Genomic DNA, 17,267 nt, shown 5'->3' with positions numbered 1-17,267 from the left:
AAAAATTTATTGGACTACTTTCCTCCATTAGAGTTTAAGAACCACAGCAATGGAATTCCTGACATTTTCTCTTATGTGGGGGGGCAAAGCACAATGAATCTTGGAAAACCGATAAGCACTTTTTCTTGCATCCTGTTTTTCTCTAGTTTTCATAAGACAGGAAATTTGGCAGACCATTGTTCCATTCTCTTCAACACACACCGGTTTGATCTTGGAAGAGGTGCTAAGTAAAGAGAGGGATCAAAGCTACAGTTTCCCCCACCATGCCTCCCTTTACATGGATGTAAAGACAGGTGAAAATATGAGGGGTTGGCTGACTGAAGAACTGGTCCAGAGTAGTGGCACAGGAAGCTGAATGAACAGTCTTCTCTGTTGAAATAGAGAGGAGACACCTTTGCGCTTCTGTCAGTGTAGCTTACGGACAGAGATTGCTGCCAGGGGATCCTCATGCCCAAGTCAAGATGCAAAAAAATCAGCATGTCACACAATAATTGATTGGGATTTGACAGACCAAGCAAGCATACTATCCATTTGGACCTCAAAGTAATTCAAGGCATAAGCCAATTGCTGCAGGACCAACTGGGGTAGAGTACAAAGAACACTTTGTTTTGGAAAATGATTTCTTTGATTTCACTGTTCTGTATCACTGGATACTGCTGGAACATGGTAGGACCTCAATAAACTGCAAGTTACCTTCAGAAACTTAACCAAATTAAACTGATTTTCCCCCAAAAGGAAAAGAATTTTTTACTTATAATTTCAGGCTCCAAATTCTGGAAGAGAGTTTAAAATGATCAGTTCTCCAGAGGACTCTGACACAAAGATCTGCCATGTTCCTGGATCTAAAGGAAGAATTATGTGGAAGGGAATTCCAAGGATAGGTCCCTTACACTGGCACAAAGTGACTGATTATTTTGAAGACAGATGCCACAGCAAAGACTAGTGGACATCAGGATGGAAAAAGCCAAGGTAGATATCAATGAACAGAAAGCTAACTAGAGGGAGGAGGAAGAGCTATAATACCAATGCAACAGCATGTACCAATGGCAATCAGACTAAACATTAGCGAACAATAATAAATTAACCAAAAAGTCATTTGGTGCAGCCAGAACTAATCCTTTTGTCAGAACAAGGATGCCACTAACAGCTCAGCTAAACACAGCAGTAGGGGCTAGTAACAAAAAACTTTTAGAGGCTATCAATGAAAAACTAGGTTTTAAAAGGCACTGGGGGATACTCACACTTCAAGATGATGGGAAATGGAGGTTATTTCAAATGGTAGGGATGCAAGTAAAGACAAGTCTTAAGAGCAACATACAGAGAACATTGCAGAAAAATATTGCAATAATGAATGAAAACATGAAGACTTTTTAGACTGCTCTTTACATTCTCAAAGTGTTTGCCTCAATAAGGTGAAAGCCCCTTCAGAAACATTCTCATGGTTAAGCTCTGACACAGACATCCAGGGCCCTTAACAACTGAATGGCAATATATCAAAGTAAAAAGATCCTTTCCAGCAGCCAAACGTTCCTTCAGGAGAAACATTCTGTAATTCTTAACATGTACAAGTCACTGTGGAAACAGAATCTTCAGTGCAGGATGTTTGTGAAACTGCAGAACCTGATACCTTATTATTCCACCCCAAGATAGAGATCAGAGATGCCCATAACAACAGCAGGCTCAAAGTGGGAGCATAAATCTTACATAGCCCACTACTGCCCCGTTGCATTGAAAATATATTTTTGAGAAGTTGTGTTCAACTCTTGTAATCAGAATACTCTAGATCCCTCAGCACCAAGCAGAGAAGAGTGATCGCATGCCAAAAACAAGTTTCTGTTATATTAGCTCCAAAAATTTCTCCCTTAACAGTCAAGCCTTTTTTAACCTTGGAGAAAACTGAGTACTCTCATTTTGGCTTCCAGCAAAGAGAAAAGCTGTTACCTAATTTGAACTGCTTTGGAAACCCTGGCAAACAACCTACCATAAGAATTTGTGGAAGAATAACTACAGGTGGTATGGTCATCTGGTCCAAATGCCTATCAACGACCCTGTGAGAATCATCTTCGACTTTGACCCAACAAAAGCAAGATGAAAAAGGACACACACACCAGAAGATCTAAAACATGATGGTTGGACAATATCAGATCCCTGCCTCAGGACAGACCATAACAGAGGTGCATAATATGTACAGAGGCCTCTTGATTGTCCAAGCAACAGCATGAGAACTAACCAAGGTCTGCGGCTCTCCTCCAAGGTAAATTCTATATTAAATACCATAAAGCAGCAATGATTGTGACCTGGAATGGATGTGCCATGTGTTTTCCTGCCAGAAGTCAGAAGTGACTTCTTCTGTATGAAGTGGTGGCTGTGCTGAAAGAAAAGGTTTGTGGCCAAGTATTGACACTACAGATCAGCAGAGAGGCTGAATTGTTGGACTACCAGATTTGGGACTCATCATTACCTCAGATTCAAGAAAGACAGAAAGGGACTAATGACTAAGGAATAAAAATGTAGAGAGGGGGCTTGGAAGATTGTAAGTTCTTCCTTTGTAGAAATAAGATGCAAATTTTATACTGTCAGGGTAATTAATCACTGAAACATACCAAAGCTTGTTTTAGATTCTCAATCACTGGAAATCTTTAAATCTAGATTGGATGTTTTTCTAAAAAAATATCGTCTAGTTCAACCACAGCTATTTGACTTGAAGCAGAAACTAAATTATTGGAAGTCCTACAGCTTTCCTTACACAGGTCGTCGTACAAGATCACCGTGGTCTTTTTAGACCTTAAAATCTGCGAACTTCAGTTATTGCCGACCTACTGGTAGGCACAGAGCAGCACAAACAGAGTTTCTGCAGCTGTTACTCACCTGCAGGGGGCTCAGGCTTCATACAATACATCAATGAAACTATATTCTCCTATGAAAGAAAAAACATCCTGAAGACACCTTAAGGTAAATAGCAAACTGGCAGGCTCTCTCTTCACAGAAGTAAAGATTCAGCTCTCACTTTCATCTTCTGTTTACCTAGAGTTCACTATAGAAACTGTTATCTTTTGTCCAGAAGAAAAATGCCTTTTCAATCCCACTAATTCACAACAGCAGCAGGTCCGTTACATCCAGATATGGGAAAAAACGATTACCCACCTTTTAGTAACTGTTGTTCTTCAGCGCCCGTAGGATCGGTCCTGGTGCCCTATAAAGGGACCCGCCAACCCTCCACTCTCTCAGTTCCTTCTTGCCAGCACTCCGACAGAGGGGCAGGAGGGTGGGTACTGGATTGGACATGAACAACACATCTCGAAGAACAACAGTTACTAAAAGGTGGGTAACCGTTTTTTCTTCTTCGTGTGGTTGTTCATGTCCATTCAAAGTAGGTGACTCCCAAGCTTAACCTTACGTGGTGGGGTCGGAGGTCACTGCTGACTGAAGCACTGCACGACCGAAGGTAGCAGCATCCCTCGCCCGGTGTGTGATGGCATAGTGTGACGTGAACGTGTGGATGGAGGACCACGTGGCAGCTCTACAAATCTCCTGAGTCAGGATCTCAGCCAGGAACGCTGTGGAGGAGGCCTGTGCCCTGGTAGAGCGGGCTGTAACCAGAGGAATAGGGGTTGTGGCTATACAATAGCATTCCCATATGCAGGCCGCGATCCACGAAGAGATCCTCTGAGAGGAGACTGGGAGCCCCTTCATTCTATTTGCCACCGCAATGAAAGGCTGGGTCGACCGTCTAAACGGCTTTGTCCGTTCAACATAAAAGGTTAGGGCCCTGCGGACATCCAGAGAATGCAGCCTCCGCTCTCTACGGGAAGAGTGTGGCTTTGGATAAAAAACCGGTAGGAAGATATCTTGTCCCATGTGGAACTGGGAGACAACTTGGAAAAGAAAGCCGAGTGAGGTCTAAGTTGGACCTTGTCCTTATAGAAGACATTGTACGGGGGGTTCGGATGTCACTGCCCTGAGCTCTGATATCCTCCTTGCCAAGGTGATCGCTACAAGAAAAGCAACCTTGTATGACAGGTACGGCAGAGAGCATGAAGCCAGGGGCTCGAAGGGAGGATCCGTGAGGCGGAGAGGACCAGGCTCAGGTCCCAGGTAGGAGCTGGTTGACAGACATGAGGGAACAGCTTGTCCATGCCCTTAAGGGAACAACCAACCAGCAGGTTTGCGAACACCGAGGTGCCCCTTTTCCCGGGTGGAAAGCCAAGGTGGCCGCTAAGTGAACTCGAATCGAGGAGAGGGAAAGGCCCAACTGTCTGAGGTGCAGCAGATAGTCTAAGATAACGGGAATCAGGGCCCGCAACGGTTCCCGCCCTCACTGACCAGACCAGATGGAGAAGCGTTTCCATTTGGCCAGGTAGGTGGCCCTGGTCGAGGGTTTTCTGCTACCGAGCAGCACTTGCCTGACTTGTTGGGAGCCCTGTATCTCCACCGGGTTCAACCATGGAGCAACCAGGCTGTGAGGTGGAGAGACTGCAAGTTCGGGTAGCGGAGGCAGCCCTGGTCCTGCGTAAATCAGGTTTGGCAGCAGGGGCAGCGTCAGGGGCACTTGGGTGGACATGTGCAGGAACGACGTGTACCAGTGTTGGCACGGCCACACCAGTGCTATCAGGATTACATGGGTGTGATCCCCGCGGATCTTGAGAATTACCCTGTGTATCAAGGGAAATGGAGGAAAGGTGTAGAGCAGCCCTTCCTTCCACGACAGGAAGAAGGCGTCTGACAGAGACCCCGGGCTGCGGCCTTGAAGGGAGCAAAACCGCCGACACTTCTTGTTTTCCTTTGAAGCAAACAGGTCTAACTGGGGATGATCCCAGAGCCAGAAGATTGAGCGCACTAAATCCTGATGAAGGGACCGCTCGTGGCCCCAGAAAGAGTGGCTGAGGGCGTCCGCCAGGCCGTTCTGTTCCCCCGGGAGGTAGAACGCCCTCAGGGGGGTAGCATTCTGAACACAAAATTCCCACAGTGCGAGGGCTTCCCTGCACAGGGGAGAGGAGTGTGCACCCCCCTGTTTGTTGATATAGAAGACCGCTGACGTGTTGTCCATGAGGACTGAGACACATCTGCCAGCCAGGTGGGATTGGAAGGTAAGACAAGCCAGGCGAACAGCTCTCAGCTCCCTGACGTTGATATGTAACTTGAGGTCCTCCTGCGACGACAAGCCCTGTGTCCTGAGGTCCCCCAAGTGCGCTCCCCCAAGTGCGCTCCCCATCCCTGATTCGAGGCATCCATCACCAAGGAGAGGGAGAGTTGAGGGGTGGCGAAGGGAACACCCAAGCACACCTTCTGTGGGTCGAGCCACCATTGGAGAGAGCTCAGCACCACCTGAGGAAGAGTCACCACTGAGTCCAGGGAATCCCTAGCCAGGATTGTGGTGGGTGGAGCCGGAGTCTGGCATGGCTCACCACGTAGGTGCACGCTGCCATGTGGGTCAACAGCTTGAGGCAGTTTCTTGCCGTGGTGGTCAGGACGCGGTGCAGACCGAGAATGATTTCAGACATGGACCGGAACCTGGACTCCAGAAGATACGCTCTGGTGTGTGTTGAGTCCAGAACCGCCCCTATAAATTCTATGCTTTGGGTAGGAGACAGGGTGGACTTGGCCTCGTTTAAGAGAAGGTCAAGCTCGAGGAAAGTCCGCCTGATGAAAAGCACCTGAGCTTCCACCTGCACCTTGGAGCGGCCCTTTATACGCCAATCGTCCAAGTAGGGGAATACCTGGATACCCCACTTGCGCAGAAAGGCCGCCACGACTGGCATGCACTTCGTGAAGACCCTTGGTGCCGCCGATAGGCCAAAAAGAAGCACTGTGAACTGCAGATGGGCGTTGGCCACAACAAATTTGAGGTACCGACGGTGTTGGGGGATTATGGCAATATGGAAATATGCGTCCTTTAAGTCAAGGGTGGCATACCAATCTCCGGGATCCAAGCAGGGAATGATCTAAGACAGGGAGACCATGCGGAACCTGAGCTTTTTCACAAACTTGGTCAGCCGCCACAAGTCCAGGATGGGTCTGAGGCTTCCTTTTGCCTTCGGTATTAGAAAATACCAAGAGTAGAAGCTTCTGCCCCTGAGCTCCTGAGGAACTTCCTCCACCGCCCCCTCTGTGAGGAGGGACCACACTTCCTGAATTAGAAGTTGCTCATGAGAGGAGGTCCCTGAAGAGGGATGGAGAGTGGGGCTGGTGGGGAGGGAGGAAGGAGAACTGGAAAGAATATCCCCTCTCTACCGTGCGAAGCACTCAACTGTCCGACGTGATTTGGGACCAGGCATGGTAGAAGGGGGACAGACCTGACCCAAAGGTAGGGAAAGAAGGATCCACAGTCCTGATCGGTAGGCCATCCTCAACTGTGCCATCAAATAGGGGGCCTAGGCCCCGATGACAGTCTGGGTTGGCTGCATGCCTGGCCGGAGGGATGGTGCTGGTGGCGCCTCCGCCCATTCCTGCCCTGTCTGTGCCCAACCTCTGGACGATTCTGACGCTGGTAAGGGCACGGGGCCACGTGCAGCCTAAACTGCCTACGTTGGGTTGCTGGAGTATGCAGGCCCAGCGAGCGAAGCATAGCCCTCGAGTCCTTTAGACTATGCAGACGCTTATCTGTTTTGTCCGAAAACAGTGTCTGCTCTTCGCAAGGGAGGTCCTGGATAGTATGCTGGACTCATAGGGGAGGCCCGAGACCTGGAGTCAGGCTCCCCGCCTCATGACCAGACCTGTTGCCATGGAGCGTGAGGCCGAGTCCGCTGCATCTAGGGCAGCCTGAAGGGAGGCTCGGGAGATTAGCTTTTCCTCTTCCACCAAGGCCAAAAACTCGGCCCTCGAGTCCTGGGGAAGGAGCTCGGCAAACACATGGCAGAACATGTGTTATGACCATATCGGCTTACAACAGCCTGTTGGTTGGCTATTCATAGTTGAAGGCCTGCCAAGGAGTACACCTTTCTACCAAAGAGGTTGAGCCTTTTGGCATCCCTGTTCTTTGGCATCGACCCTTGGAACCCAACGCTCCCTTTGGTTAGCTGCGTCTACCACCAGGGAGTCCGGGGAAGGGTGGGTGTACAAATGCTCATGCCCCTTCGAGGGCACAAAATAACGCCTCTGTTTTCTTGGCAGTTGGGGCCAATGAGGCTGGCGTTTGCCATAAGGTGCAAGACGTGTCCTCTATGCTCTTGATCAACGGTAGGGCCACCCTGGATGGTCCCAATGGAGCCAGGATGTCCACTACCGGATCTATGTCCACCTCCGTTTCCTCAGCCTGGATTGCGAGGCTCTGAGCTGCTCGCCTGAGCAGTTGCTGAAGGATCCTAGTGTCTTCCAGGGTCGGTGCCGTGGCCGTGCCCGCGACCGCCTCATCCGGGGAAGAAGAAGAGGAAATCATTTGGAGCGGCCCGTCCTCCGGCGCTTCCAGCCCTTTGGGGTCCGGTGGCACACGGTACCGAGGTTGCGGGGCCGGTGCCGATTTCAAATGCGGAACCATGGCCGGTACTAGGGTCGCCAATGAATGGCTTGGCGTGTCTGGCAGTACCTGTTGAGCACGAACCGCTCGCTTGCTGGGCCTGGCTAGGGGCTGCTGAACTCAGATGTGGCACACCTCTGCCCAGCAACGGTGCCAGTGCAGGAGGCAATTGCACCGGGGCCATCGAAGACGAGGAGACCGAGGCCAACCTGGAGTGAGGACCAAATGCTTGGCCCTCCGACTGGTGATAGGCCCAGGGGATATAAAACAGCCACTGAGAGGGTGGTTGCCATCGCTGCTGCCACTGTGGTGGGTGCCGCTGGTGGCAAAGTCACCCCCAAAGTCGATCTCCTGCTCTGCAACCGGCTGGAGCAATAGGAGTCTGCCTCTGAGTCTGAGGTCTCTGAATAAGAGGACTTGGGGGGAGCAGCAACCATCATCGCTGGGGAGCAGCGCGGAGCAGTCTCTCTGGTCCGGTGCCGCCCGGGTGGTGCGTTATGGAGAGGGAGGCGACAGCATGGTTGGCTTGCCCCTAGACTGTACTGGGGGATGAGCTATGGTCAGCAACTCCCTGCCATGATGCGAGGAGGCCGGTACCGGGAGTCTCAGCAGGTCTAAGGCCGCCTCGAATGCCTCTGGCATCAAGGGGGGATGCACGTCTCCGCTAAGGCCCAGGGATGATGGTCACTCCAGACTCGACCGCCCTCTCTCCGGTGCAGGAGTCGACGGAGCAGCCAGGGGCTGTAGCCCAGCCTGTCCACTTGTACCAGCGGACGGCGTCGGCCTGTGGAGGTCCTGGCGGGGCGATCACTCCCTCACCAACCTCTTCTTTTTAGCGGGCACTGGAGAGGGCGAGCGGTGCCGCACTGAGGCCGACTTCTTATGACCCAACTCCCTCCGGTGCCAGGTTTTAGAGAATTTGGGCTGGGCCCTAAGTCCTGATGCCAGTGCCGGGGCGCTCCACACCAATGATGACGTCCTGGGCACCGCGTTGGCCGGCTCCAGGTTTGAAGGTGGCCACAAGGCAGCCTCCATCAGAAGAACTCTAAGTCTTTATGCTCTGTCTTTGAGAGTTCTGGGACAGAAGCCAGTGCAGATAGTGCACCGGTCCCTTTGATGGCTCTCCCCGAGGCACCGCAGACAATCAGAAGGCAGGTCACTCTTTGGCATGAACTTTCCGCAGTCCTTGCAAAGTTTAAACCCAGGGGACCCGGGCATGCCCCGGCGGGGCGACAAGTAGGTGGGAGAGCCCCCAACAGCAAAGAACTATGTACAACTAATCTAGATAGACTAACTATATACACAAACTATAAACACAAGGTTTATGGACACTGCTAAACTTGCTATCAGCAAGCGAAGCTCCAGCTAGCCATCACTGGCGGTAAGAAGGAACTGAAGGGGTAGAGGGTCGGCGGGCCCCTTTATAGGGCGCCGTAGTGGCACCACTCCAGGGGGCGCCAGGGCCGACCATACGGGCACTGCTAAGGGGAAAATCTTCCGGCTGGCGTGCACGCAGCATGCGCATACCTACTTTGAATGGACACGAACAACCACTCGAAGAAGAAAAGGTAGACACTGAACAAGCGAATGAACATGCCTGATATGTAACAAAGCAGACAAATTCCCCCACAGAACCTCTTTTCCGTGCACATGGCCACCAAAATCTCTCTTTGGAAGAAATTATACCACAGAAGGTAAGCAACAGTGAAGTATGGATGGACCAGCAGCCAATGTCTTTTGCACACATCAGAATATCTCTTAACATGGGGCCTGGCTGTTCTTTCAAGCTTTCAGTCAGGAGATAAAGGCTTTATTTTGATGGAATATTGTGTGTTCCGCAAGCTTAAATAACAGTATTCTAGAAATATTTTCATGTTTAAAAATTTGTACTGGGAATATTTTTCTATTCCTCAACCTGTAATGTTAAATGCCCCAGTTACCATGAGTACAAATGAACAGGCCTCAAAGGGAAAGAAAAAATTACTAAACTTCAATCCTCTGAAAATGTCCTAGTAACTCTGATATGGCTAAATATGCCAATATTTTAAGAATGGATTGCTTAGGTCCTTCAAGAGCTAGAAGCAAGAACACGACCCATTAGAAATCTGGGAATCTCTCATTTCCAAACAACATAAAGCTCTCATTTCTATCCTTGCAGTGTTCTAAGAAATTAAACCTTAAAATCTGTCATTGGTCCAGGTTTGAACACAAACCATCCCTGGGTCTCAGGGCACTGTGAGACTGCACCATAGAGAAGATTCCACATTTGATGGGAAGGGAAGGAAGGAAATGTTTTCTCAGGTTGAGGGATTTTTTTTGTATTATTATGGTGTGAAAGTTTGGAAGGTCCCAACAGAGGTACTGATGTATTAGTGGGCAGAGTGCTGGCTAAGTGGTAAAAAGATACAGTACATGGTAAATATAATTTATCACATGCATTATCAACACTATGTGCAAAAACATACACACAACTTGATCAAACCATGCCTGCAAGTAGTCAGTGGGCTGAAGAGATAAAAAGCTCAGATTTTAAACATTTGATCACTTAAGAAAATATTGCAATTTTACTCTTTTGGTAACCAATACAAATATTTAATTGAAGTTAAGAAAAGCACTGCATGTTCAAAAACCATCTGTTGATTACACGTGCACTTCAATATCTTGGTTGCGCTGACAGACAGTGCATCCAGCCTGAAAGCTAAAATTTGAAGCCAATTTGAAGCTTCAGAGAAGCATGTGGGTAGCACAGAAACAGCAATATTATATATCTATATCTATCTATATAGATATATAGCCACATTTACATGCCTTTTCCAAATTTGGAGCTTAAGGAAAAACAACATTTTAAATAAAACTTATTTTTTCACTGCAAGTATATTATCTGCTTAATGTCTCAATTTGATTGATCCCTAATGTTCTGGGAGAGGCAGCATGCTATCCAATCTACCCACTATTAAACTTTTCTATAAATGATGTCTAGATTCAGCAATGGTCTAAGACTATCTAACCACATATACATTTTGTAAAGATCAACATGATCATGCTTCCTTATAAAGATTCAGCATTGCTATTAACTGTAACTATGTCAGAGAAAAAAGGAAATCTTAAATTAGAAAATCAATTCTATTTGACAGAAGTCTAATGGCATAGACTTATGGCTTATTTTATTTTTTTTAAAAACATCTTCTAAAACTAAGATAATTTAACCATCCCTTATGTTCAAGAAAGATGAGGTGTCAATAAAGGATATCAACATAGTAATAAAAGCTATCCAGGGACTATGTGGTATGCATGTGAAAATAAAAAGATCTACTCATAGTGGGAAGGGCAAAGAGACTTCAAGATGACCTTAAAATGATGGCATAAGTCAGCCAGTCTTGGCTCCACAAGCAGAGCTGATGCGTACAGCTGGATTTGTCCTTAACTAGATTCTGTACAAAATTTAAGCTCTACCCCTACCCACACAGAATCTGAGAGCTTCATTAAAAAGGGTCTGTTGAAATACAAGTGTTGACATTGAACAAATCAACTTCTGCAAGCTTATTGGAAGATAATGTAAAGGGGAATAAATTAAACAAAAATTTTATTAATGCAATGGACAGATCCCAGCTGCACAGATCACAGAAAAATCCCTGGTCCAGAGCCTAAAGAGAGAAATCTGTTTAATTACAGGAAATCCTATTAAACTGATCTTCCTTATAAAAGGTGAAATGACCAATTCCAGTATAATGAATGCAGAGTTTAATTAGGGCATACTGCTAGCTGACTATAATCTATTAATCAGCATTCCCAGTTTCTACATCTCATTGCATGTTTCACTTTGCTTTTAAATTGCACCCTTCCTTTTTTGGACCAAAGTTATACAATCCCAGCATTGTGATAATAATTACAGTGGGCGCCTAGGGAAGAGAGGCCTGGCAATAACCTTAAGTGTTTAATTAGGGTGCTGGTGAGGCGAAGGAGGAGAGAAATGATGTGGAAAAAATAAGTGTTCTCCAATCTCTACATATGTTCTCTTTATAACATAATAATCTACTGATTGTTCCAAAGAGTTTGAGTTATTGAACAAGCCAGCCATAGGTTATATGTTGCCTTCAAGATTTTCATAATGAATGGAAGTTCAGAAACATCAAATCTTGAAATAACTCACTTTAAACCATGCTGACCTAGAAATAGAAAAGAATGCATCTTAAACGTATGCCAATCACCTTATTTTTTGTGGCACTTTCCCCCATACGCACCTTCCAAAGCTAAAACAAGGATTGGATAAAGGAGTGAGTATGCCAGTAGAGCTTCAAGGCTCTAATCATATCTGAAGTAGAGCAAACATTTTCTTTAAAAGATGTGATGGATGAAAATTCAACAGGGAAATATCCTGATTGTTGTGAAAAATCAAAACCAGATTAGAGGTAAACTCTGGGACTGCACACAGGACTGGTTTGCCACGTGAAAAAAAAAGGGGTTTTCTTAATGGAGAGGACGGATGGTTCCCCAGCTCAACTGGCTAAACTATTAGCTAGAAGGTATAAAGGAAAGCAATCAAAAGGGATGGAGTTTAAAAGAGGAACAAAGACTTCAGAACTAACATGAGATTCCAAGGAGGTACCTCTAGTCTCACTGGTGTGGGTTTAGATGGGAAGCTACATTGAATTCTTTTAACTAGAGAGTGAGAGCTTACTTTAAAGTCCTTGATCTAACCTGTTGTGATAATTAGGCCTACAAATTTACCCTAATTGCAAGCTCAACAGTAAAAAGTAAGTGAAAGTTCATAGTGGGAAAAGTTGCAAAAAAGGGAGACAGGAAGACTGAATTGGACAAACCAGCAGGCCTACAGATATAATTCCAGGACTGTAATTCCTGGTAAATAACAACACTGTCAGACTGAAAACCAATTAACCAAAATTAGTATGTAGGAAATCAGGCCCAATTGGTGGACAAAATAATGAGGGGAACCCTTTTGGGGTTCTTAAAAAGAGAGAGAGACTGTGAGAGAAAAATTGGCTACTGAAGTGACCTTCATAATCATGGCTGCCATCTCCACCCCTGCTCTGGGACACCAGTCCGTCATCCTGAGAAGTGTCCGCACCACACTGGGCCAGAGAAAGGGAATCAAATGACATTATCACTTCCACAAGCTCCAGCTGAATCCTGAACACCATCTGGGATATGAGACTGTCTCCCCCAACCCTATATATCCTTTTCCTTCCCTACCTATTCTTTACTTTCCTATCTCGCTCCTTTTTCATTCCATCTAACAAGAGTCCAGCTTAGTCAGCCAGGACTGCATATTTTACAGCACTACTGTAAGCCTATAACCAGAAAGAAGCAGCTAAAAGCCACACCCTAAACAGCTTGTCTTCCTCAGCAACAAAAGCTATTCCAATAAAAGATATTACTTACCCACCTTGTCTATCTAATGCCTGGTATACACTAGTGGGGGGGAAATCGATCTAAGTTACACAACTTCAGCTCTGCGAATAACGTAGCTAAAGTTGACGTACTTAGATCTACTCACTGTGGTGTCTTCACTGAGGTGAGTCAACAGCTAACACTCCCCCATCAACTCTGCCTGCGCCTCCCGCTCTGGTGGAGTACCGGAGTTGACGGGAGAACACTCGGCAGTCAATTTATTGCATCTAGAGGCAATAAATCGACGCCCGCTGGATCGATTGCTGCCTGTCGATCCTCCGGGTAATGCAGACAAGCCCTCTGAGACTGTCAAACAAAATTTCTTTCTAAAATCTCTTTCCAGCTCAAGGAAAAGGGAACAGGGGATGCTGTAAAAATGAAATCCTTATTTAACACTTTACATTTCAAATGCTTTAACTGTTTTTCCTTTTCTGCATCTTTAATAAAAGTTCAAAAGTCTTTTTAATTATACGTTAACCATAGTACTAACCAACTGAGGCCTCTGTATACCAAACCCCAAACCTTGTTTAAAACTGTTTAATGTTGGACAGTGAATGGCTTTTGTTAACACCTCTCACCCAACAGAACAAACCCTAATACCCCCACAGGTGAAAATTTGCTCTTTATCGGTGCCAAAAGAAAAATCTAGATTACTAAAATTCTCTACCACTGATTCACTTTATAGCTGGACAAGTCATTACAAATGAGTAAAATTACAGCACAGAAAGTTTAAGGTACAGTCAGCCCTACAAAATCAGAAGTTAACAGTTGTTAATAGGGTACAGCCCAAACAGTCTGATTTAGTTTGTGTAAACATGAACAGATTGCATTATCACACTAACAAAACTAAAACAAAATCACATCTATGTCATAAAACACCGATTGCAGAAGGCATCAAATAGGCACAACTTCTCTGTAAGAAGCCAGATTAAAGCAGAAAGTTGAGTTCTAACTTCTTGGAGTTAAATGATGTATCTAATCTTGTCAGGCACTCCAGCCTAGTCTACACTACAAGTAATACTCAGTTGCTGACATCAGGTGCAGCTGAACAAGTGCTGAATAAAGTGTAACAGCAAGCGGAGCCAAGGACAAACTGTTCAGCAACATTTCAACAATCCCCAGACCTGCAATTTTTAGCCAGTTTCTAAAATGGTACCAAATACACTTTAGCCTTGGCTTCACTTAGACAATATTCAGCAGCAGTTCAACGGTACCCTCTGTCAGCAACTGATACATTTTTAACACATAAAATGCTTCAGATATTACAGGAATAAGCACTATAGAAATATCAATAAATATCAATAGAGAATAACCTGATATTTAAAGGGAAATAAATTAACTGGTTAATATCAATCCACACCCAAATACTACATAACACACAACAGTACATCAAGTGACCCACACTCAGAGGGCTTGGAATTCTGCTAGCATAACTTTTGTTCAACAAGTGGTATTATGGTTTGAAAATATATATTTTTTTAAACATATTCCATTACCTTAGGAAAGCCCTCAACCCATTCTACCTAAGTTAGAGGTGGAATCCAGCGTAGAGTCCAAGAGTAAAACAGAAACAACCCACTGATTCAGTCCTACTCTCTCCCACCCAAACCATATAGACACACACACAATTCAACAATGACCTTGCATAACTTACCTGGTTTTCTTCCTGCACCACTCTATACTGCTCCTTCCAAATCGTGATTTTGGAAGCTTCATCTTTTCTCAAGGCTCTCTCCTTCTTTAGCTCGGGACTCCAGAAAGTCTTGATGCTGTTCATGGAGGAGCTCAGCTTGCTTTCTTTCACCTCCACATCCTTGCGCAACAAATCATTTTCTCGGAGCACCTCTTTGAGCTGTGTCTGCAGATCCATTATAGTGTTATCCCTGGCCTGGCGCAGTGAGTGAGGCACAGTGGATGCCATGCTCACTGGAGGGAGGTGGTGGTCTCCAAATGCAATGGTATCACTGGCAACCCCACTACTGGCAATATTGGGGCTGCTACCCATAGCAGTCATCCTAACACCATAAGGCAGCCGCCCCCCGGATCGGCCAAGAGTCATGGTGCTTTTAGGGGTGTCGGCACCCACGTTCTCATGGTCACTTAGATACATAGGGCCAGATGTGGCATAGGCAGCATTTAAGGATTGAATATTTTCCATGGAAAGCGTTTTCCCACTCCCACCCCCAGCACTGCTTCCAGAGCTCCCACCTGTGCTGTTGGTTCGACGATGACCCAAGCGCGGTGATCTTGGCAACCTTGGTGAACGCCCAGGACTCTGGTTGCTTGGTTCAACCTTACCAACTGACCGAGCACTTCCATACATGATTGAACTGGTGGCGTGAGGTGACTATATAAGAATCAAGCAGAAATGAGATAGAGATACTGTGAGGTTTTTCTATGGTTGCAAGTCAGCTTAAGGCCAATCACAATTTATAATAGATCCAGTTGTCCATTTCTGAAGTCACGTACTCATGGTGTTTGAGATCATACCTGTATCAATTTAAAAAAAAAAAAAAAAAAAAAACATATTCAATACCCAATATCTCAAAAAAAATAACAACAACCTCCTTCCATTTTGACCCACCACAAGCGGAAAATGGCCTCTATTAGTTACTTCTCAATTTCTCCATAATACTTCCAACTACTTGCAGCTGTCAAAAATGCAATTTTTCAAAACCTCAAGGATCAAACTTGAAGTAAGTTTTATGATTTAGGCTCTTCCTCTACGTTGTTGTCATTGAAAAATGACAAACCTAACAGAGACACCTCCATCATTTTTCAGATCATTTCTTTGCCTATGGCCATGGTCTAAACTCCAAAAGAATAATCTAATCTTTTCCCCATTTCAAATTGCTCCTCTCCCTCCCTAAACTGTAGCTTCTGTCAGGAAACTCAATTTCATAAACAAATTTGAACCCATTTGACATGTATGAATCTTTCCCAGGCAAGTGCCTCAGCTTTTGCAACTTGAGATTTCATTTAAAAATAAAATATCTAGACCCCTTGGCTGTAAAAATGATCCCCCAAATATGAACCCAGCGTAAACTAATACAGTGCTGTTTTTCTAAATTCACTTGCAGACAGTTCCAGGGCCTCAGTCACTCCTCAGAGAGGCTTTCCAGTCTACACTGCTGCCATTCAGAACTCTGCGGTCAGCAGTGACACTGACAAGAGTCAAGTCGTTGCTGCCAGTGAAGCTCTAAGCAGCAATGGATGCAGACACTAGAACTATTATGCTGTGAGGACTCCCTCCACAAACAAGGCATGACAAGAACAGCAGATCCCTCATTATCATCCTTGGAGCAACTCAGGGAAAGGCGAAAATAAAGCCAACAGTGTTCTTCCTTCCTTTCAGCAGTTGTGAGGAGACGGCAGAAAATGTAGGAAGTGATATGTTTTGTGATGAGGTTATGTTTCTGGGTGACCAGATGGAAGAGACTGATAGGATAAGTTAAGAGAGAGAATATGGTACTAAAGGAGATGCTTGGATAAATGGAAAGAGAAAAAATTATAGGTGTTACAAAACATAATATGGGAACAGGTAACAGGGTAAAGGTAGAGAGAAGAAAAAATTGGGAACATACACTGAAAACACTGCAAAGAAGATAACAGTTTCTGGTTTAAGGGAAAGAAGAAAAAAGTGGAGTAAAAGCAGAAAAAGGAACAACAAAAAACAGGAGGCAGTGAATCACATTTTAAAAATAGAAAGTTAAATGACAACGTACAAACAGTATACTGCTGTTTCCTTTATATATTTCAGAAGGTGCAATAGCACAGGAAATTTTCACCTTGCTCTAGGGACTGATTTTCAAGTCCTGTTCACTAACTACTGCTAGCAAAAACTGTAAATAGGTGTGAAAGTATTTGTTCACTTGAACCCTTTCTTTAAGAAATGACCACAATGTATCTAAACAGTTAACTATGCACTAAGTTTGGCAGTAACACTGCTAAAGCTTACTTTAAAAGCTCAGGCACGGAGAAGTGAACTCAGTTTATAACACAGTAAGCTATTTGGCTACCAAAACCAAAACACAGTAGCTCACAGATTTTTTAAGTCAGGAATTAGAGATGGCAAAGCCTTCTTAGTTCACTTATTCCCACGAGTCAGAGGAGAATTCTTCCCTTTCACAGTAGTCTACAGTGTCATAAAATTAGGCTGACCAACTCTCAAGAGACTATGCTCCAGATCTTGAAATAAAACAACAAAGTAGCCAATTTCTTTGAACAAGAACTTGACAAAAAGTCAGTTTGATTAAGTCATCCTCAGTGTATTGACTACTAGTTTGTTCACTCCTGCTCTGCCACATTGGATAAGGGCATGCAAATCAGATTGTTCTATTTCCAAAACAGAATCTGAAGCACATTCATTGAGGGGTTGTCCACATGAGGCCTCAGGAAAATTAAT

At 45.3% G+C, this 17,267-nt stretch overlaps 1 protein-coding gene across 4 annotated transcripts in view; it reads right to left on the bottom strand.

Annotated features, from left to right (window-relative positions):
• Positions 1-17,267, bottom strand: part of ERC1 (ELKS/RAB6-interacting/CAST family member 1) — a 633,604-nt gene that overhangs the window by 595,421 nt on the left and 20,916 nt on the right. For all 4 annotated transcript variants that reach the window (XM_032796761.2, XM_032796763.2, XM_075069542.1 and 1 more), the window contains exon 2: positions 14,517-15,352. In XM_032796761.2, the coding sequence (XP_032652652.1) occupies positions 14,517-15,185 (669 nt within the window). In that variant the 5' untranslated portion in view covers positions 15,186-15,352. The remainder of the gene's footprint in view (positions 1-14,516; positions 15,353-17,267) is intronic.

The sequence above is a fragment of the Chelonoidis abingdonii genome, chromosome 1, assembly GCF_003597395.2.
Source record: "Chelonoidis abingdonii isolate Lonesome George chromosome 1, CheloAbing_2.0, whole genome shotgun sequence".
Classification (NCBI taxonomy): Eukaryota; Metazoa; Chordata; order Testudines; family Testudinidae; genus Chelonoidis; species Chelonoidis abingdonii.
This window is presented reverse-complemented; position numbering and strand designations above follow the sequence as displayed.